Source organism: Rutidosis leptorrhynchoides, chromosome 5 (assembly GCF_046630445.1).
Source record: "Rutidosis leptorrhynchoides isolate AG116_Rl617_1_P2 chromosome 5, CSIRO_AGI_Rlap_v1, whole genome shotgun sequence".
NCBI classification, from domain to species: domain Eukaryota; kingdom Viridiplantae; phylum Streptophyta; class Magnoliopsida; order Asterales; family Asteraceae; genus Rutidosis; species Rutidosis leptorrhynchoides.
Window position 1 is genome coordinate 395,985,422 of NC_092337.1, and position 22,478 is coordinate 396,007,899.

Consider the following 22,478-nt stretch of genomic DNA (forward strand, 5'->3'; position numbering starts at 1 on the left):
TATCAACAAAACAAACTAACTACATTGGGACGCTTCTAAAAAAAAGCTAACATATATCCAAATTCGATCGCGCGTTAAATACAACCGCAGCAACGCGCGGTCGAATTTTTTTCTAGTTTTTTCTAATTGGTAAATTTGAAGTCTAAGATCTAAATTTTAAAAAAATGATTTATCTTTTTTTTTCCTTAACAAAATTAATGTAAAACTAAACAACTACGGAGTATAATAACATCACATCGCCTAAGATTCCTTTTCATTCTCTATCGTTGCTAAAGAAGGAAAAAAAAAGAAAGGAAAAAAAAAGCTTTCAGTAAAGTCGAAAATAATCGTCTCAGAGATCTAAGGTTAGTAGAATACAACTGCTCTAATCAATCACGATGCTGTTATTGCAAATTATGTGAATCGAACTTTCAATTACTTCGATTTCGTATGAATTACATGAAAATTCAGAATATATTCGATTGATACAGTATCTAAATCTAAATTTTTATCTCGGAATCGAATTTAGAATTTTGAATCAAGCTTTTTGTTAGTTCAACTTTTGTGTCAATTTTTCGACTATCTAACTTCACCAGAACGTAAATTTTATTGCTGCATCTATGTTTAATTTTTCATCTGATGATTTTTGTGGTCGATGATTGTTGTTGATCGCGTTTTAGTTATGGATCGTTTAGCCTACTATGAGTAAGATCGATGTGCTCTGATTTTGTAGTATCTGATTTGAGTGTATCGTTTTTTTGATTTCAATATCACGATCAGTTATTGTGATGAAGATGAAGCTATGATAGACCTATAGATATAGATATAGATTATAGATATGGAATATTTGGTAACCATAAGTTTGGTAAGATTTGATCTGTTTCTTCTGGCTGGATGACAGGGGTAGTAAAATTACAAATTCGCCTCAAGTATTTATGTTCATGATATCAAATAATAATTACTGCATATTAAATTAACTAAAATTCTTACTAAAAAACTTGTAATGATAGATTGATTGATAGTGGAGTAGTAATACTTTAGTTAGACTTATATTAAAATTCTATCATTTTAACCTTCTAAATCACAGTAACTTGATAAATTATACTGTAAAGTTGTGATTTTACTTTTAAACATAGAAACTTTAAAATATATAAAACTAAATTTCTAATGACAGCCTTTGGCCAAAGTTCAAGATACATATTATTATTGAACGTAGCAATTATGTATTTAATTTAAGTGATGGTTATAAGATTATACAAATATTTTATGCAAGTTAATGTTAACTCTTAGCGTACAAATTACAAACATGTATTAATCGGATATTATAGATAAGAAGGTTGTTTTCCAAGAAAAATGTATTTTCTCTATAGATCACATAGTTTATACTTAAGTTCTTTTCTATACATGGTTAATATTATCAATAAAATTTATGTTGCTTTTCAGAAGAAAAAAAGAAAGAAAGAAAATTACATCAATTAAATTTATTTTTGTAACTTCCTTAAAAAATATAGATAAAAAAATTACATAAATCAAATTGAATTTTTTAATTCTATATTAATTTTATTATTACGTTGTGAATCAACACATCTTGTGATTTTATTTTTTCATAAATGTGTTATTGTAGTATATTTAAAAAAATGAGAAATTGTTGGTTAAAAAAAAAAAAATAAAATTCATCTCGGCGTGTCCAACGCGAACATATCGTATCCGCATCCATTGTTGATGCCGATGAATCTGTCGGTGTGGCTGCTATCCGAATTTTCACGATATTGTCCTTTTTACTAATCATTTTACTCTATCACCCAATAAGTGCTTGCACATGTTTCCTGTCACAAATTACCATGTACTACTAATATTCCCATGTTCATCTACAATTTTTTGAAAAATTGGCTCAAATACACTTTTTTTTAAGTTTTATTTCAAAATACACTTTTTGTAAAAAAATTGTCTTTTTACACCATTGGGTAGACCAAAGTGTTGGTCGACCACCATATACCTTGGTCGACCACCTTATTTTTCAAGGTGGCCGACCAAGCTTCATTGAGGTCTCGGTCGACTACTGTGTAAACATGGTCGACTACCTCTCATATTTTCATGGTCGACTACCCCCACAAAAATAACGCGGGCGACCCAAATGGTGGTCGACTACCCATTTGGTAAAAAGACAAACACATTTGGGTAGTCGACCACCATTTGGGTCGCCCGCGTTATTTTTTGTGGGGGTAGTCGACCATGAAAATATGAGAGGTAGTCGACCATGAATACACAGTAGTCGACCGAGACCTCAATGAAGCTTGGTCGACCACCTTGAAAAATGAGGTGGTCGACCAAGGTATATGGTGGTCGACCAACACTTTGGTCTACCCAATGGTGTAAAAAGACAATTTTTTTACAAAAAGTGTATTTTGAAATAAAACTTAAAAAAAAGTGTATTTGAGCCAATTCCCCCAGTTTTTTTACTCTTCAATCAATGGGCAATAAAATAGTTACACTCACAATTTTAATAGATCCACATATTCCACGATTCCGATTTATGGAATGACATCGAGAGGTTTTATTGACCCGTATTCTAGAATTTCGGTCTGTTCCGTATGCCTCTCGGGATGGTTTAAGAATTGAATCCTTGTAATACGGTCTAATAGTAAGGGAATTGCTAGTTTGTGCCACCATGGCACATGATAAACACCATATAGCATATGGAATTAAAACTTAAAATGTACTTACATGAGAACAAAATAAAGGAGTACTTAAATAAATGCTTTAATGCGAGATCCACATAAATTAATGTGAGAGTAAATGAATACAAGTAACCGAGACTTTAATTTAGAGTAATCGTAACTTACTTTCTCTTGCTAGAATCTCCCTCAAGATTTTGTGTTATATTTCTGTGACAGTAAAACAATAACAAGCTTTCAATATTCAACATAATATCCAGTCTGTGATGGAGGAGGAAACTGTAGCAAGTTCGGAGGTACCAGTCTCCAAGGTCATTGAGGTAATTTGTTCTCACTAGTTTTTTATTCTATTTTATTTTTATTTTAAATGGTGGCTGATCAAAAATGAAAATGAAAATGAAAAAAAGAGTAACATAAGAAATTAGTACTCTTAATCTTGTTCGAGTTAAATGTGTGATCAAAATACTCGTCTTCAAACAACTTTGATGCACTATATAGCATTTTGTTGAATTTGTATGTATGCGTATGCTTAGAGGTGGTAAATTCGACCCATTTTCTGGTTAGTTTTGGTTGGGTTGTATCTCAAGCGAGCCAGGAAAAAAATTGAAACGAATGTCATTAATCATTTACGGGTTGAATTGGCCAAATGTGCTGAAACTCTTATTTAAGTCCTCTAATGTCTTACTCATACACAAGGTTGGGTAAAAAACGTGAGATGGGGTATAGTCAGCACCTTAAAAGGTTGAGATGGGGTATAGTCAGGACCTTAAAAGGTTGAGACGGGGTCGAGACGAACGTTGATTGACGTTGACTTTTAAATATATAAATTTACATATATACACATTTTTTTTTTTTGAAAAGCGGCAATTTTATTAAACACCAAAATATTACAAGCAACACTCCCACAAGGAGCGGACGAGTACTGTAACCGAAGGGGCAACAAATAAACTCCAACTATATACACATATTTTTGAAACCAAAAAACTTTTGTTGACCAGTTTATACCTATAATCGTGATTGCCGCTAATATAATACAAAAAAGTAACCCTAAACTACGTCAATTTTGATCGAAACCCGACTTTTACCGTTGACTGACTTATTAGACGATGAGACAAGGTCGAGACGGGCTAGTCACCAAATGCCGCAACGGACGTCGTTTGCAACCATGCGCATACAGCATTCTAAAACATTTTATTCTTTGATCTATCTTATTTCCGTGATAGTTTTTTTGTATATGTACAACACATAACTTTTTTATAAAATTGTGCCATGAACAAAATTGTTACCCAATCCGACCTGACCCGTTTTGACGTTTATTAAACTGGCCATTTTCAACCCAAACTCATATCTTGCCACCCCTAGTTATACATGTATTAATTTAAAAAAAAAAAAAAAAAAAAAAAAAAAAAAAAAAAACTGGAAAATGGCAGACGTATGTATAACAATTCATGTACTCTTCTTTATAGAAAACTACTGAGGAGATAACTCCGACGGATAAGGACGTAAAGAAGGAAGAAGATGCACCTTTGGATGGAGAATTTATAAAAGTAGAGAAGGAACCCGTAGAAGTACATGATGGTGGGGCCCACACATCCGTTGCAGATGAAAAACCAACAATCGTGGAACAAAGTAGAGAAGTTCTCGAGGCACAAGAAAAGGTTAACGAACTCGAGCTCGAATTACAAAAAGTTACAACAGCACTCAAGCATTCAGAGTCTGAAAATGCTGAACTCGAGGAACAAGTCACGCTTACAAAGGAGAAACTCGAGCAACATGAAAAGAAACACGAGGATCTTGAAATCGAATGTAAGAAACTACAAGATCTTTCAAAAGAATCTGATTCACAGATTACTATTTTGAAAGAAGAACTGCAATCTAAAGAGACTAATCAAAAGGAATTAAAAGAATCGTTTGAAACTGTTAGCATCGAGTTAGAAAGTTCAAGAAAAAAGATGCAAGATTTGGAGGAAAAATTAGGCCTTTCGGTCATTGATGCTAAAAAGTTTGAAGATTTGCATAAGGAGAGTGGGTCCCATGCTGAATCTGAGACCCAGAGAGCGTTAGAGTTTGAGAAATCGCTTCGATTGGCTGAAGAAACTGCAAAAACAATGCAAGATCAAATGAGTTTAATCCAAGAAGAACTCAAGGGTTTGTATGAAAAAATTGCTGATCATGAAAAAGTCGAAGAATCATTTAAAAAAACGACAGCCGAACTGAATGAAATCAAAGAAAAATGGTCTTCACAAGAGGCGAGAATAAGTGAACTGACCGAAGAGCTGAATATGAAAAAGGTGTCTGAATCATCCAGCATTGAAGCACTTGTAGCTAAAGAAACAGAGTTGGAAGAAGTCAAAATGAAGCTTCGTGAGGCAACGTTGATTCAAGAAGAACTTGCTGAATCAATAAGACGAAATGAATCACTCGATGCAGTTGTTACCGATTTGAAAAATTCGTTAGCGCAAATGAATGAACGTTACAGCGAACAAACCGCCCTTTTGACTCAAACTCAAGAAGAATATAATTCACTAAAGGCCGAGTTAGAAGAAAATAAATCAGCTGCAGATCTCATAAATCAGAAATTGGCTGAACTTGAAACCGAAAAAACAGAGCTTTCGGATAAAATACCCGAGCTGAACGCGAAAATAGCTACTCTCGAAGAAGAAAAGAAAGATCTGACTACTGAGTCGACTCAGTTGTCTGCACGTAACGCAGAGCTTGAACTGGAGCTAAAGAATGTTCTAGAAAAGTCAACTGATCATGAAGAACGAGCGAATACGAGTCATCAACGTAGCGTTGAGCTTGAAGACATCATCCAAACGTTGAGTACGAAATCTGAAAATGCGGGTAAAAAGGCGAGTGAGTTGGAATTGTTGCTCGAAGCAGAAAGGTATAAAATTCAAGAGCTCGAAGAACAGGTAAGCGTGCTCGAGAAGAAATGTAAGGACACAGAAGAGGGTAGTAACGTCAATTCACAAAAGGTGGCTGAACTCGAAGGTGAAATTGATGCACTGCGATCAAAGTCAACGGTTCTAGAAGGTGCATTGGAAACGTCCACTAAAAACGAGAAAGAATTGAGCGAATCGTTGAATCTAGCAACGGCTGAAAAGAAGCAACTAGAAGACGTTTCAAGAAAATCGTCACAGCAAGTTGTTGAAGCCGAAGAGTTAGTTGAAGTACTGAGAAACGAACTGAGTGTGACTCAGCAGAAGTTGGAAACGATTGAAAAAGATCTAGAAGCTTCTAGAACAAAGGAAATTGAAGTCGAGCAGAAGGCTAAGTTAGTTGAGGAGTTACTAGAAGAAGCTAGAGCGAAATGCGCGGAGTACGAAACGCAACACGAGACTCGTACTCGAGATTTTGATCTTAAATTTCAAGAATCGGTTGCGAATATCGCGAGTAGAGATACGGAGGCGAAATTATTGATTGAGAAATCGACGAATCTCGAGACGCAATTAGCTGAAGAAAAAGGAAGATCTGGTTTGTTAAAAGAGGAATTAGATCAGCTTTTGTTGATACAAGCTAATAAAGAGAGCGAGATCGAAGACCTTAAACGAAAGATAACGGAAGCGGAAACGAATGTTGCTAAGTTAACGGATGAAAACGGGATGTTTGTTGGTACTATTATTGAACTCAAAGATAAAGTTAACGAGCTTGAAATTTCGCTCGGGAATGTACATAGTGAAAAGGAATCTGCAGCTCAAAAACTCGATTCGCACGTGAAGACGATTTCTGATTTAACGGAACAACATTCGAGGGCTTGTGAGCTTGCTGATAGTCATAAGAATGAACTTGAACAGACTTTGTTGAAGCTTAAAGGTTTAGAAAACACAGTTGATGAAGTGCAGATTAAGTCTGGTCATTATGAGAAGAATGCATTAGAGTTATCAGAGGCGAATTTGAAGCTTACTCAAGAACTTGCTGATTCTGAGACTAAAATTAACGAATTGCAGACGAGTTTGTCTGCTTTATCGGCTGAAAAAGATGAGACGCTGAGTCAGCTCATTACCTCGAAGAAAGAAATAGAAGATTTGACTGAACGGTTTACTTCTGAAGGGCAGAGGCTTCAGTCTCAGGTAATTTACATTAAATGTTTAGACGAGTGTCTTGAACAAGTCGTTATGGATTCGTTAAGTGACCACTTAATTTAATTTGTGTTTTGTGTTAAACTGTAAAAACTTTAAGAGTAAAAGGAATGGGTCAAATGATTTGAGCGTCAACTTGGTTCAAAGCCACCCAATCGCTTCTTTTAACGCATACCAACTCCTAAATAGTCACTGTTACATAATGAGTAAAAAGAATTTTTTGAGAAGGTCAGTCACGGTGAAGTAAATTTTTTTATGACGGTGATGACCGTTAAACGGAGGGACTGTCTATGCAACAGTAAAAAAAATTAACATTGATGACCTTGTAAAAATTCCTAATGGAGGGACTGTATATGCAACATTCGCTTCTTTTCTATCATAATAAACACAAAAATAATTTGTGAAAAAATGAGTATTGATGCACTGTGTTTGAACTATCTTAAATAGTTACTTGTTCCATTTTTAGATATCATCACTCACAGAAGAGAACAGCATGATGAATGGAACACATGAAAATGCTAAAAAGGAGTTCGAGACGATTATAGCTACACTTGAAGCACAACTGAAAGAACACGCATCTAATGAATCATCTTTAAAAACCGAGCTTGAAAATCTCAAGGCAGAGATCGAAGCTAATGTTGCATTGAAGAACAACCTAAAGAATCTTGAAGAGGAACTATCAGCAGCCAAAAACACCATAGCTGAACTGGTCAGTTGTTGTTCATACTGTATAATTATGTTTATAATATTGCAATCACAATTAACAAGGAATGTAATATAATGGTTTTATTTTATGCTTACAATAAAACAGAAAGAGACGCATGCACAAAAGGAGTTGGAACGAGGTGCTGCTTTAAAGGAGCTTGAAGCAAATAAGGCGTCGCTTTCAGAACTGGAGAAACAAGTCAAAGATCTTACTGCAAAAGCAAAAGAATCGGTAACATTTCAATCTATTGTTCTATACATACGTCATACATGGATAGTATATATCATTGCTTTATAGTTGATTCGGTAGTTTAGACTACTCAGTGACTTTAATGAAAAGAAATGTAGGAGACAGATAATTTATTATGTTTTTCTCGTACGAAACCGTAGTAATCAGACAAGTATGTTAGTGTATGACAAAATCTGATTATCTAGGCCATAAAGATATTGGATCGCTATGGCTAAATGAAAATGGGAACCTCTTAATTTAAGTTCAAATAGGTGTTATATGAATTGTTGGCTTTTAACATTTTGATAGAGTTTGATGCTTATATGAAATGATTATCCAAATGTTAAAAACTGAACTTGGTGTATTGGCATTGTAATTTCAGGTTACTGTGGACGCTCCAAAAGAGGTACAATCGAGGGACTTAGGATCAAACCTGACCACACCATCGAAGCGCAAGAGCAAGAAAAATGTGGAACCCACACCTTCACCCTCAAGCTCATCAACCACACAAGTTCAAGCTGCAGATGATTCATTTGGGACAAACATTAAGGTCATATTGGGAGTAGCATTGGTGTCAATCATCATTGGTGTAGTTCTCGGTAAACGTTATTAGATGATGCTTTTTAATTCTATTTAACAATATCTATTTGTGTTATTTTGGTTGTGGATTCATGTTGTCCTTCCTTCTTTTTGGTTTCTTATTGGTTTGGTTTTGGTGTTATTGTTTGGGCTTGATTGGAGCTTAACGTTGTCGTTACCCCTAACCTGTTAGGGTTTAAATTTTGTGGATTTTAATGCTTTATTTCCAGTTGCATAAATGTCATATATTTGTGTTTGACTCTATATATTCGCCTTAATTAAATCCTTGTCATTTCAGTAGCTAAGGTGAAATGTGTTGGTTAGAAGACTCGAAATTGTACCCGATGCTCACATATTTGTTGTACTTATAAACTTGCAATCTACTGGGATGGAAGTGGAAAAGTATTTTCGAATTAATTCATAATTTACAATTATAATCACAACTATGAAAAGAATTTTGAATCTGAAATGTATAGAAACAATAATTTACAAAAATTAGGAATATTAGATTAAAGTATTCTAATCTAATTTCAAAATTCACTGTGGGTGTTAAACTGATTTTACCTATTATGTAGCTTGAGTCTTGTCCTTATCCTTCTTCCCGGCCAGAATCATTGAAATTTGGAGACCTCTACTGAATGCTTGGTTGAACAACAACCTTGTCTGAAACTCCGATACGAACGGGTAGTGATATATCCAACACATTTTTTGATATATCCACCACAAATATGCAATAACAGTTTGTACAGTACAACTCATTAATGCATAATTTGTGGTGGATGTATAAAAAAATGTGTTGAATATATCATCACCCCGAACGGACCATGACAGTATAACAATCAGCATAAATATCACCAATCCCATTAAACATTCATATGCACGTGACAACTCCATTATCGAGTCCCAAAATCCTATGCCTTTCACAAGGCCTCGTAATCCTCCTGGATAACGACCTCAGTGGTCCCACCACATCTTTGGTCCCACTTGTACTCGCCATTTTCAAACCGTAATTTCCACCGTACATTTAAATAATAAATCTGTTCCGTATCCAGAAATCTGGTGCTGCTGATGTAAGTGAAGAATGTGTAATTGAGAATCATCGTATTTGTATTTTCGGAAATCAGATACTTTGCTTGTTAGTGTGGGCCACTTTTAGGGTTTCTGCAAGAACAAGTAACGAATTGGAGCAATTTAAGATATGACGGAAGAATTTGAAAAAGGGAAACAATCAGGGTTTTGTTTTTGCTTTGTGAAATGAGAAAAGGGGATGGTGATAAATAATAAATCTGTTCCCACCTTTTATTTGGGTTTGATCAGAAAAAATAACAAAAGTAACAGAACATGTATTTTGTCACACTCGGGAGAGTAACAAAATGTTATTACTCGTTTCAGCTTCAATTCATGTTTAGATGTTAGATCCGAATTTATAACAGTAGGTGTAATATGATGAGCTTGATATAAAGGTGTTGAAGATGGATATGAACAAAACAGAATCTGAATAATATGAACTTGATATATATTTCTGTGTTTGTACAACAATCTAGCTAATGGATTCAATCACAATAAGATTTTCTTCAAATATTAGCTTGATGATCAAGCTAATGTTGCATCTAATCACTAGTCTTTCAATGTGTTTGAGAGAGTATTTGGGGGAAACACACACTTAAGGTGTAAGTGTATGTAAATGGAATGAGAAGGCTTATATTCTAAGGGATGGAAGTGGTATTTATACCTCATACCGTTTTCTTACAATTAAGAACTTAATCATAAAACTTAGCCTACTTAATAACTTATCATCATATATCTATTAATCACTAGGAATTTCTATTCCTAAGACAAAATGCAATAACCGGACGAAAGAATTAAAAATCGTTCGTCCTAAGCCGGTTAATTTGTTCATATTGTGGGTGATCCTGTTTGATTATTCTTGTAAGTGGTCATTAGTTTGTTGAGTTGGTTATTTGTATTCGAATAGAGTTAGCGTAAAGTTTGGTTTACTCTTTTCGAACCCCTTCGATGTTATTTTTTATTTTTTTTTTTTTTTTTTTTTGAAATGCAAATTTTTATTCAATCACGAAGGTATGGTACAATGTGCCTTAGAAGGCCAAAACTCGACATTCTACACAACATGAATGGATGTTGAGTGAACATCCATGATACTAAATAATATGATGATAAAAACGAAAGACTCGACTATACAAAATTAAAAACACGACTTTGGACTTGATAACTCGATCGAACTTCCACGAATTCTTCTAGAAATTCACTCATAAGACTTGACTTGAATCTCGTTTAAGGCCATTGGAGTACTCCACAATTTGTTTTTGAACGTTTTTTTATTCCTATTCTTCCATATAAGGTACCCGGTTACCCACTCGACCGCTTGTCACACCATAGTTTGTGTCGAAGATAAGAGATGTGGTGATTTCCCGATGAAGACTTCACTCATGCTAAGATTTGAAACATGAGAGAACCCCCACCATTTGTAAACCCTTTCCCATACTTCTAACATTTGTGTACATAGGATTAAGCAATGTTCAACCGACTCGATGCTATTGCTGCACAAAGGACACAAAATCGAATGTAGATCCAAACCTCTTCGATGTTATTTTCTCTTTTCTTGTATCGACTTGGAGGCCCTTCATCCAGTGACAGAGGATTGTAAGGGCAGGGGTGACATGATCTCCCCAAAAAGTTTTGTCCTTACTAGCAATTTACATAATTTTAAGGACTAAATATGTTAAAGTTCAATTTTGACCTCATCAAATAAAAATTTAGATGTCTAGCATACAGTTTATTAATCTTTGATTAACAAATTAAATGTCAAAATTGAATAATTAGGTTATTAAATTACAAACTCGATTAAACTCTCGAATTTTTGTGATTGCGTATTGTGAATTGTAACAATTTTGTCGACTTCAATCAACAACACGACGACCCGTAATTAGCTCAAGCAAAGGCACTTTAAAAGAAATCACCCATCGATCTTCTCTTGAAGCATCATAATGACGACGACCCGTAATTAGCTCATGCAAAGGCACTTTAAAAGAAATCACCCATCGATCTTCTCTTGAAGCATCATAATGAGAAGATCGCAATATACGAACTACCGATGTAAAAATCACCCTATTAGGCGTCTTCGATCCGGTTGAAGAACCGTCGTCGAAGGGCCAAACCACCAGAGGTGAAATGTAGTATAGTAGGCCTTTTGGAACCGAAAGCCTCGTTACATGATGTTAGTGGGTTTTTACCGCCTAGAGGCTAGTCGGCTTCGTCTTCCTTTTCAACAATTAAGGACAATATCAGAAACCATTACCCAGCTAATGAATCCTTTACCCTAGTATTATTTGTGACGCCCCGTACAAAACCATCGTGTACGATTCGTCAACAACAGGATCTTTACATGGTCAAACCCTATATGCTGTTTGAAAACCAGTTTTGCATTCATAAAAAGATAGCGTTTACAAAAGATAACGTGACACAAAGGTCATTACAAAGCCATTATTCAAATAACATAAGTTGTGAATGCAAGATAAAAGTTTCATGATTGAGACATCTCTAAGTAATGCAGCGGAAATCTAACACAGCAGGTCCATAACAGCAAGTCTATAACACCAAGACAGTAAGTCTAACAGCGGAAGCAACAACGTCTAAGCACCTGAGAAATACATGCTTAAAAAGTCAACACGAATGTTGGTGAGCTATAGTTTGTTTGTAATCAGTAATGTAATGTAGGCCACGAGATTTCATTGCTTCAAACCAGCATTTCAAATCAGTATTTCAAATCAGTATGATAAAGTATATGCTTATCCGTGGGCACCCGGTAACTAACTTAACGTAATATTACCCCCTAAAAGTACACTTGGCGAGTGCGTAAGTTTACTATTGGTGTATCCTATCGTATACACGCATAAAAGGCATAATGGTTGCATAAAAGTAGCATCAAGAAGGCTGGAAACAACAGTTCTGTAGAGTTGTTCGTCCAGCGTTCCCCGTTGTACAGGCTACTCCGTCATGCGTAAGCCCTGAAGGCCGCCTAACGCGTAAGCCCTGGCCGGAGAACGCCACCTTCAGCATAAATTTCGGATCACGAATAACAAAACGTATCATCATCTGACACGTGTCCCCAAGCAATCTGGTGGATCTGACACTATAAATAGACCCCTTGGGTCGTCATTTTAAAGAGTTCAGATATTCTGACAACTTTGAGAGCTGAGACTTCACTTCTCTTTTCTCTCTCTACTTTCTCTCACTAGAAGTCATCCGGCTAGCATTTCTATGCTCTACGGACGACAGATTGATTAAGCCACCCCACAAGTTTCTACACTTGTGAACCGGGTCTGCAGGGATTATTTCCCGAGGGTAAAAATCAATCGGCAACACTCCGCCCTCCTAAAGCTAGATTACTTCTAGTATCTTGTTGGCACACTAAGCCTTACCTCATAAGGAAATAGGTGTTAACAATGGCGCCATCCACTAATGCAAAGAACACACGAAACGGAAAAGGAACAAAAACAACTGAAGCTCCATTTGTACTTGAAGCAGTCAACAATCCATCAACTGATGACATGATAACTGTTGAAGATGTACCCGTTCAGCCACTAGATGGTACGATTGAAGAAACAGTTGCTGAAACTGCAGAAAGGCTTAAACATTTGGCAACTAATTCGGAGAAAAGGCCAGTAATCGAAGAAACGACAGCCAGAAGTGCAGAAAGACTTTCAAATTTTGTTACTAATCCAGAACGACGACCATTGATGCAACCACGGCGATGTCCATCATTTATACCTCTTCGGCGGATGGTGGATGGCAGAGACAAGCAAATAATGAAAAGGCAATCTATATCAAAATACAAGTTATCTAGGCTACTCGACAAGCTGGGTAGTCTTATTGATGATTATGGGGATGATAACGACCTGAGCTATGATAATAATGACTCTGATGATGAAACTGACAAAGATGAGTTCATGTCAGAGAAGCAGGCAGTGTTGCTTTTGAATGACATTCTTAAGCAGACAGCTCCGGCAAAATATAAGCAACGCTTAGCGCAGCCCGCCGTCCGTGCTGTGGCCGTGGACAATTTCTTTGCCCTCATTACTGGAGAGCAAGCCACCAAACCACCGGCCATGGCAGAATCTACACAGTGTTTCATTGATCGAATTGCTAATTATCCATTGCCCAGAAATCTTGCTATACCAGCAATTGGAGTTTATGATGGCACAACGGATCCGAAAGATTTTCTGACTATGTTTGAAGGTGTTATGAGGTTGCAGCATTGGGAGGATGAAACTGCATGCCATATGTTTCCTATGGTATTGCAGAAAATGGCACGCGAATGGTTTGCTAGTTTGCCGCCAAGGAGTATTACCAGTTTTCTTAATTTGAGAGCAAAATTTGTGATGCAATACCAAAATCTACGGAGCTGTACTCTGACACATCTTGATGCACACGAGATCACAATGCATCATAACGAATCTTTGAGCAATTTTATGAAGCGTTATACACTTGAAGCACAGAAGATTCCTGATTGTCCAGAATCACAGCTTGTGTCTGGCTTCATTTTCTGTTTGGACCAGCGACGGTTTAGTGCACTTGTTCATGCATTACGGTATGACTTGCCAAAAATATTGCATCAAGCGTTGGAGGTTGCACAGAGGCATGTTCGAGCTGGTGAGCGTGGGTTGAACAAGTTTGATACTGGCAGTAGTAGCAAGCCGCACAACGGAGGACGATATTTTGACAGAAATCAGAGAAGGAATGACAATTCAAATGGAGGATGGAGAGGAAACAATCACCCTAATGATTTTCACCACAACAGAAAGCCAATAGAAAGGCACCCGTTGATTATGGCGCTTACCAAAACTCCGAAAGAGATCCTCTTCACTGAACCAATTCGGACCACTTTCAATGCTCCAGCACCTATGGAAGAAAGGGAGGGTCCAAAGAGTGAGTTGTGGTGCGATTTCCATGAGGCATGGGGCCATGATACGGACAATTGCAAATCTTTGATGAGGGAAATCATAGCGAAAATCAAGGCAGGGGAATTGAATCATTTGTTGCCTGGAAAACAGTACAGGAGGAATGATCCTCGCAGGAAATTTGCGTGGCAAAGAAATGATGGTAACAGAGGACGCCGTGGAGAGAACAGAAGAGAGCAGCATGGCGGAAGAGATAATCGGAACCAACCGCAGTACGGAGATCGGGTCATAGAGCGTGAGACAACTCCAGAAGTTGTAATTAGGATGGTTTGGATCAACGACAGTTATTATGCAGAAGGTGAATCATCAAATAGCAATTTGGACAGCTGGAAATATGCTCCAATTATCTTTCAGCCAATTCAGAATTGGGCGTTGTCCGTTCAACCAGTGATCATTTCAGCAGAGATAGCAAATAAGTTTGTCAACTGTATCTACACAGATACGGGAAGTGAAGCTGACATCATTTACTGGCATTGCTTGAAGACTTTTCCAAGGCATGTGCAGGACAGAGCTAGGCAAACGAGATTGAAAGTTTCTGGATTAATGGGAGCACCGGTAAATGCCATGGGGCAGATTCGTTTGGAATTTGTTATGGGCACATTCCCATTGTTGAGAACAGAAACAATTGATTTCACAATCATAGATGGAAATTCTCGGTTTAACGTCCTTTTTGGAAGGGCAGCGTTGGCTAAATTCGGAGCAATAACATCAACAGCTCAGGCAGAGATCAGGTTCTGTCATAACCCGTCCTTAACCATAAGAACGTGTTAGATAACGTATGATTTCATTGCGAGGTATTGACCTCTATATGTGACATTTTTAAAAGAAAAACTGCATATATTATACATTACAAACCATGATCCTTATTTTTGATACAAGCTTTGGACAAAATAAAGATGATTATCGTTTAGCGATAATCTTCGACTTACAAACTTTACAAATGATAATAACAACCCGATTTCTAGCATATTTTACAACACAAGTTCTTGGATATGCAGTCTTATTTTTGACACAAATATGCGTACGCAAGATCCTGCTTAGATTCAACATGATGCAGCGGAAGCTTCTAATTATCACCTGAGAATAGACATGTTTAAAACGTCAACATAAAGTTGGTGAGATATAGGTTTAATGCCGGCAGCAATATATATAGACCACAAGATTTCATATATAAACGTTTTAATAAAAATATTCTAAGTGGTTGAGCACTTGGTAACCATACTTAACATTTAATCACGTCGCATATTCCCTTTATTATGAAATCTTACTACACCGTACCAAGTGTAGTCACGAAACGAAGTACTGTGCAACCGTTGAATACTGGTCGTCCAGTCCGGTTGGGGTTGTCAGGCCCGATAGATCTATCAACAGGATTCGCGTTTACAATATCGCTGTAAATAACAGTTACCAAGCTACAGGAAAGTATGCCAGTGGTACAACTCAACGTAGAATATATTTTTCAGTTACTTGTGTCCATATCGTAAAACATAAAATACATGTATTCTCATCCCGAAATATTTAGAGTTTAAAAGTGGGACTATATACTCACTGTTGTCTTGAAGATATATATAATTTGACTTGGTCTCCGATTGATATCACGAACCTATCCATATATAATATATCAATACCTTTTCTTTTTAAACAAACGTCACATATATATACTTGTTATACTTTTAATACTTTGAATAATTCCTTAGTCCGTAGTTAGCAGTTCGTTGTTAGTAATTCAATTTTAATGGTTCATTTTTAGATGTTTAATATACCCGCAATGAAATAAATAAAACCCCCTAACGAAATAAATAAAACCCCATCATATATGTATTGGTCGAGATTAATCTTGACCCACGGTACCGGTGTTGTCAAATGACGTGTTGCGTACATAAAGTACCGGTGTTGTCAAATGACGTGTTGCGTACAAACATGGGATCTTATGATTAATCTTCTCGTGTTGTTTGCGGGTGATCCTGAACCATATAAAATTGAATTATAAGTACATATATATAAAATATCATGTTATCTTAGAAATATGTGATTTTATTTAATTTTTCCCAATTAATCCCGAAGTTAAACAAGTCTAGGATAACCAATTTTGTTTCGGTCATAGTTTCTTCGTTACAAATCCGTTTTCGTTGATTCAACTTGCCATCTCCTTGGATCGAGTCCCTCTTTAAGACTATGAACTGAAAATACCTTGGTTTGTATTCAAAATCACACGGCATAGGTGAAACTTTAGTGAAACTTATGAAGTTAAACATTTTCCTTTATGTAAACAACCTTAAATGATTATTTTTCTAAAAATACTTATACTTTGAATTAAATCATGAAATTTTTATGTGTTATCATATTCATAGTAAAAATCATTTTTCCAGAACATAAACCTTCAATTCAAAGTTTAAGATGGTTTTTAATTATCCAACCCAAAACAGCCCCCGGTTACACTCCGACGTAGTAAAAACAGTTTTTAAGGTGTTCTTTGAAAAACCAAGTTAAACCTTATTAAATTAGCATATATTTAAGATATATTACAGGTCTTGAAGTATTTTAAAAGTTAAGTTAGAAGGATCTATTTAGTTTGCAAACAAGTTTGAAAACATTCAAACTATGTTCTTGTTGTTAAAATTTTATACCACAAAATAAGATAGCTATATATATATGAATCGAATAAGGTTATGAACATAGTTACTACCTCAAGTTCCTTGGACAAGGTTGCTGTAAAAGAGGAGTAAGAACCTAGAACAAAAAGGGTGATGGAATTGGATGAAAGATTGGAAGTAAGTTTGTGTTCTTGGAAGGATTTCTTGAAGTGTTTTTGTATGGTTTTCTTATGGTGATTAACTAAGGTTTTTAAAGCTAGATCTTCATGGAACTTTGCTGAATGTTTATGGAGTTCTTAGAGCTTTCAAGTAAAAGAGTTAGAGAGTGATTTAGAAGTGAAAATGGTGATCAAAAACTTGTTATGGGGATGGCATATAAAACGTGACCAAAGGGGGACATGGACAAATTTTCTAAACTTGTAATCTTGTAAAATATCATACTAACTTCCAATTCTAATTACCTTATACCAAGGGTAGTAACAAGGGCTGGTTAGGTGGTGATTTGATGTGTATATACTAATAGTAAATACGTATAGAAGCTAGGTATGATACGAGTACATATACTCTAGATATACGTATAGAAATCTTGTGAAAAATGGAATGAGGATTCAAATATAGCTATCTTTTGTGAATACACTTATATAGTTTTATGTATTTAAGTCCTTAAAAAGTGATTAAATACATTACATATACGATATATGTATAAACATTATAGGTCATAAGTATTTATGTCAAATAACGTTACGTATGGTTATCGTTTTGAAAACTTAAGTTAGTAGTTTCAAGATATACTTATAACTTATTGTTATTAATACTAAATGGGATATTAAAACATTCTTAGATCATATTAAATATGTATATATACATATATATACACAAACGTATAATTATCATATATTGTATAGTTCGTGATATCATCGGTCAAACTAGACGGTCAAACGTTGTGTAAAACTCTTTTCGGAAACATAAATCTCAACAATTTGGATTGCTTATCATGTTGGTAAGGTTTAATTTATGTAAATATTAATCTTATAAGTATAGAATGATCGAAAAAGTGCGGGTCATTACAGTACCTCCCCGTTAAATAAATTTCGTCCCGAAATTTTAAAATTGTACCTATTTTGCGTCATCGGAAAACAAGTGTGGATATTTTTGTTTCATTTGATCCTCTGGTTCCCAAGTAAACTCGGGACCCCTTCGAGCATTCCAACGAACTTTAACGATCGGTATGTTGCTCTGCTTGAGCCGTTTAACTTCACGATCCATGATTTCGATTGGTTCTTCGATGAATTGTAGTTTCTCGTCGACATGGATTTCTTCAAGAGGAATGGTGAGGTCTTCCTTTGCAAGACACTTTTTAAGGTTCGAGACGTGAAATGTATTATGTACTCCGGCAAGTTGTTGTGGTAACTCGAGTCGATAAGCTACCGGTCCAATGCGTTCGATGATCTTGAACGGACCTACATATCTTGGGTTCAGTTTACCCCTTTTTCCAAAACGTATCACACCTTTCCAAGGTGACACCTTTAGCATAACCATGTCACCGATCTGAAACTCTAATGGTTTCCTTCGGACATCGGCGTAGCTCTTTTGGCGACTACGGGCTGTTTTCAATCTCTCCTTGATCTGTACTATCTTCTCAGTCGTTTCGTGTATGATCTCAGGACCAGTTAATTGTCGATCTCCTACTTCATTCCAACAGATAGGAGATCTACACTTCCTTCCATACAATGCTTCGAATGGTGCAGCTTTAATGCTCGCATGATAACTATTATTATACGAGAATTCTGCTAATGGTAGATATTTATCCCATCCGTTTCCAAAATCGATCACACATGCCCTGAGCATGTCTTCAAGAGTCTGAATTGTTCTTTCACTCTGCCCGTCGGTTTGCGGATGATATGCGGTACTCATATCCAAACGAGTTCCTAGTGCCTCCTGTAGTGCTTGCCAGAACTTTGAGGTAAATCTACTATCACGATCAGATATAATGGAAATAGGTATTCCATGCCTTGAAACAACTTCCTTTATATACAATCGTAATAGTTTCTCCATTCTATCCGTTTCCTTTATAGGCAAGAAATGTGCAGACTTGGTGAGACGATCAACAATCACCCAAATGGTGTCGTATCCCCAGGCAGTCTTTGGTAACTTCGTGATGAAATCCATGGTAATACCATCCCATTTCCATTCTGGGATTTCTGGTTGTTGAAGTAACCCTGACGGCTTCTGGTGTTCAGCTTTGACTTTGGAACAAGTTAAACATTCCCCAACATATGTTGCAACGTCTGTCTTTAAATTAGGCCACCAATAATGTGTCTTAAGATCTTGGTACATCTTTCCAACTCCAGGATGTATCGAGTATCTTGTCTTATGTGCCTCATTCAATATCAACTTCCTTAATCCACCCAACTTCGGTACCCAAATACGGTTTGCAAAATATCGAATTCCATCTTCCCGTATAACGAGTTGCTTCTCATACTTCTTCATTATTTCATTTCCTATATTTTCTTTAGTAAGTGCTTCTCGTTGAACTTCTTTGATTTGTGAGTTGAGATTCATGCGAATTTTTATGTTCATCGCTCGTACTCGAATTGGTTCTCGTTCCTTTCTGCTTAGAGCGTCGGCCACCACGTTCGCTTTCCCGGGATGATAACGAATTTCACAATCATAGTCATTTATTAACTCAACCCACCTACGTTGCCTCATGTTCAGCTGTTTTTGATCGAAAATATGTTGAAGGCTTTTATGATCAGTAAACACAGTGCATTTAACCCCATACAAGTAGTGTCTCCATATCTTCAATGCAAACACGACTGCTCCCAGTTCTAGATCATGCGTCGTATAATTCCGCTCGTGAATCTTTAATTGTCGGGATGCGTATGCAATAACTTTCTTCCGTTGCATAAGAACGCAACCAAAACCTTGTCGCGAAGCGTCACAATATATTTCAAAATCATCGTTCCCTTCTGGTAACGATAAAATAGGCGCCGTAGTCAACTTCTTTTTCAGTAATTAAAATGCACTCTCCTGCTCAGAAGTCCATTCATATTTCTTCCCTTTTTGCGTTAACGCTGTCAACGGCTTAGCTATTCGGGAAAAATCTTGAATAAACCTTCTATAATAACCGGCTAAACCCAAAAATTGGCGTATCTGCATTGGTGTCTTAGGAGTCTCCCATTTTTCAATGGCTTCAATTTTTGCTGGATCAACCTGAATTCCTTTGCTACTAACAACGTGGCCAAGAAATTGCACTTCTTTCAACCAGAAAGCACATTTAGAAAATTTAGCATATAGCTGTTCTTTTCTTAACAACTCTAATATCAACCTTAAATGTTGCTCATGCTCTTGCTCACTCTTGGAATAGATAAGAATATCATCAATGAAAACGATAACAAACTTATCTAAATATGGACTACAAACTCGATTCATGAGGTCCATGAATACAGCTGGCGCATTCGTCAATCCAAACGGCATGACCAAAAATTCGTAATGACCGTAGCGTGTCCAAAAAGCAGTTTTCGGTATATCTTCTTCTTTGACACGTAATTGATGATAGCCCGATCTTAGGTCAATTTTCGAGTACACACATGATCCTTGGAGTTGATCAAATAAGTCGTCAATTCTCGGTAGTGGATACCGATTCTTGATAGTTAACTTATTTAATTCACGATAATCTATACACATTCGGAAAGATCCGTCTTTCTTCTTGACGAATAAAATTGGAGCTCCCCACGGTGAAGTACTTGGTCGTATGAATCCACGATCCAGTAATTCTTTTAACTGACTCTGAAGTTCTTTTAACTCGGACGGTGCAAGTCTATATGGAGCACGGGCAACCGGTGCAGCTCCTGGTACAAGATCTATTTGAAATTCTACAGATCTAAATGGAGGTAATCCCGGCAACTCTTCCGGAAATACTTCAGGAAAATCTCTTGCCACAGGCACGTCATTGATGCACTTCTCTTTTTCTTTCTTTTTGACTTTATTAACATGTGCTAAGATAGCATAGCACCCTTTCTTCAAGCACTTTTGAGCTTTCAAATAACTAATGAGTTTTAGCTTTGAGTTACCCTTCTCTCCATAAATCATTACTGGCGTTTTATCCTTACGAGGAATGCGAATTGCCTTCTTGGCGCACACAACTTCAGCTCCTATTTTGGACATCCAGTCCATGCCGATTATTACATCAAAACTTCCTAATTCTACGGGTATCAAATCAATCTTAAATGTTTCTCCGGCTAAATTTATTTTACAATCACGGCAAATTTTATCGGCTTTAATTAGTTTACCATTAGCTAACTCAATCATGTACTTAGCATCTAGAGGTAATGATGAACAATTCAATATAGCGTGAAAGTCTCTACACACATAACTTCTATCAGCACCAGTATCAAATATAATAGATGCGGATAAGTTATTAATGGTAAACGTACCCGTAACAAGCTCCGGGTCTTCACATGCCTCTCTAGCATTAATAACAAATGCTCTCCCACGTGCAGGTCCGATATTCTTCTCTGGATTCGGGCACTGGCTCTTATAGTGACCTTGTTTTCCACACCCAAAACAAGTAATGGTAGCCAAAGCAGTTCTATTTGCATTGGTGGCAGGAGTCTTGGTACCATTTGTATTTGTAACGAGAGCCCTACAATCTTCAGCAAGATGACCCTTTCGATTACATTTGTTGCATACCACATTACAGTAACCAGAGTGATGTTTGTGGCATCGGTTGCATAAAGGATTTTGTCCTTTATAACCAAAGCTTAAACCACTACCCGCACCTTGCGTGTTTTCTTGTTTCTTAAAAGATTGTTGTTGGTTACCTCGATCATAATTTCCATTCCACTTTCTTTTGTTACCTGATACCTTCACATCAGTATTGGATACTTTCTTATCCATGATGACCTGATCCATTAGCTCGTTTGCCATGGTTATAGCTTCATGAATTGTCTTAGGTTTCGATGCTGTAACATTTGCCTTGACCTTTTTGGGCAAACCATCTTTGTACATTTCAATCTTCCGTTCTTCGGTTGGAACCAATTCAGGACATAGCAAAACTAATTCCATGAATCGCTGATTGTAGTTGGTGATTTCAGTACCAATAACCTTCAGACTTCGTAACTCATCTTCCAACTTCCTAACCTCGTTCCTTGGACAATATTCGTTGATTAACATTGTTTTGAATTCTTCCCACGGAGTATCATAAGCTACATCTCCTCCTACAGCCTTCACATAATTTTTCCACCACGTGAGTGCACTATCTTGTAAAGTGCACGATGCATACTTGGTCATGTCCTTTTCAACACAACCACTGATTTTAAACACAGTCTCCATCTTTTCTATCCACCGGGTTAAACCGATCGGTCCTTCTGTTCCACTGAATGATGAGGGCTTGCAAGCTTGAAAAGTTTTGTAAGTGCACCCCACACGAGGATTTGGGTTAACTGCAGCACCTCTTGCAGCCTCGACCCATAACATTCTGTCGTTCACTCGCTGATTGATGAGTTCCTGGATTTCTTGTTCCGTCATTCGGTTCAATCGCGCCATATTCTTCTATAAGAATGAAAAGAAAATAATTATTCACATGGAATATTATAGATGTAGTGTATATTTACAGTACATTATAGCTTATTAATAATATGAACCAGGTATTATTA

At 36.6% G+C, this 22,478-nt stretch overlaps 1 protein-coding gene across 1 annotated transcript; it reads left to right on the forward strand.

Moving 5' to 3' along the window:
* The first annotated feature begins 290 nt into the window (after positions 1-290).
* Positions 291-8,513, forward strand: LOC139847009 (uncharacterized). Its single transcript, XM_071836606.1, has 6 exons — positions 291-344; positions 2,874-2,974; positions 4,121-6,727; positions 7,203-7,445; positions 7,548-7,673; positions 8,053-8,513. Exons 2-6 carry the CDS (start codon positions 2,921-2,923, stop codon positions 8,281-8,283), a joined length of 3,261 nt encoding a protein of 1,086 aa, XP_071692707.1. The 5' UTR covers positions 291-344; positions 2,874-2,920; the 3' UTR covers positions 8,284-8,513.
* Positions 8,514-22,478: the final 13,965 nt, after the last annotated feature.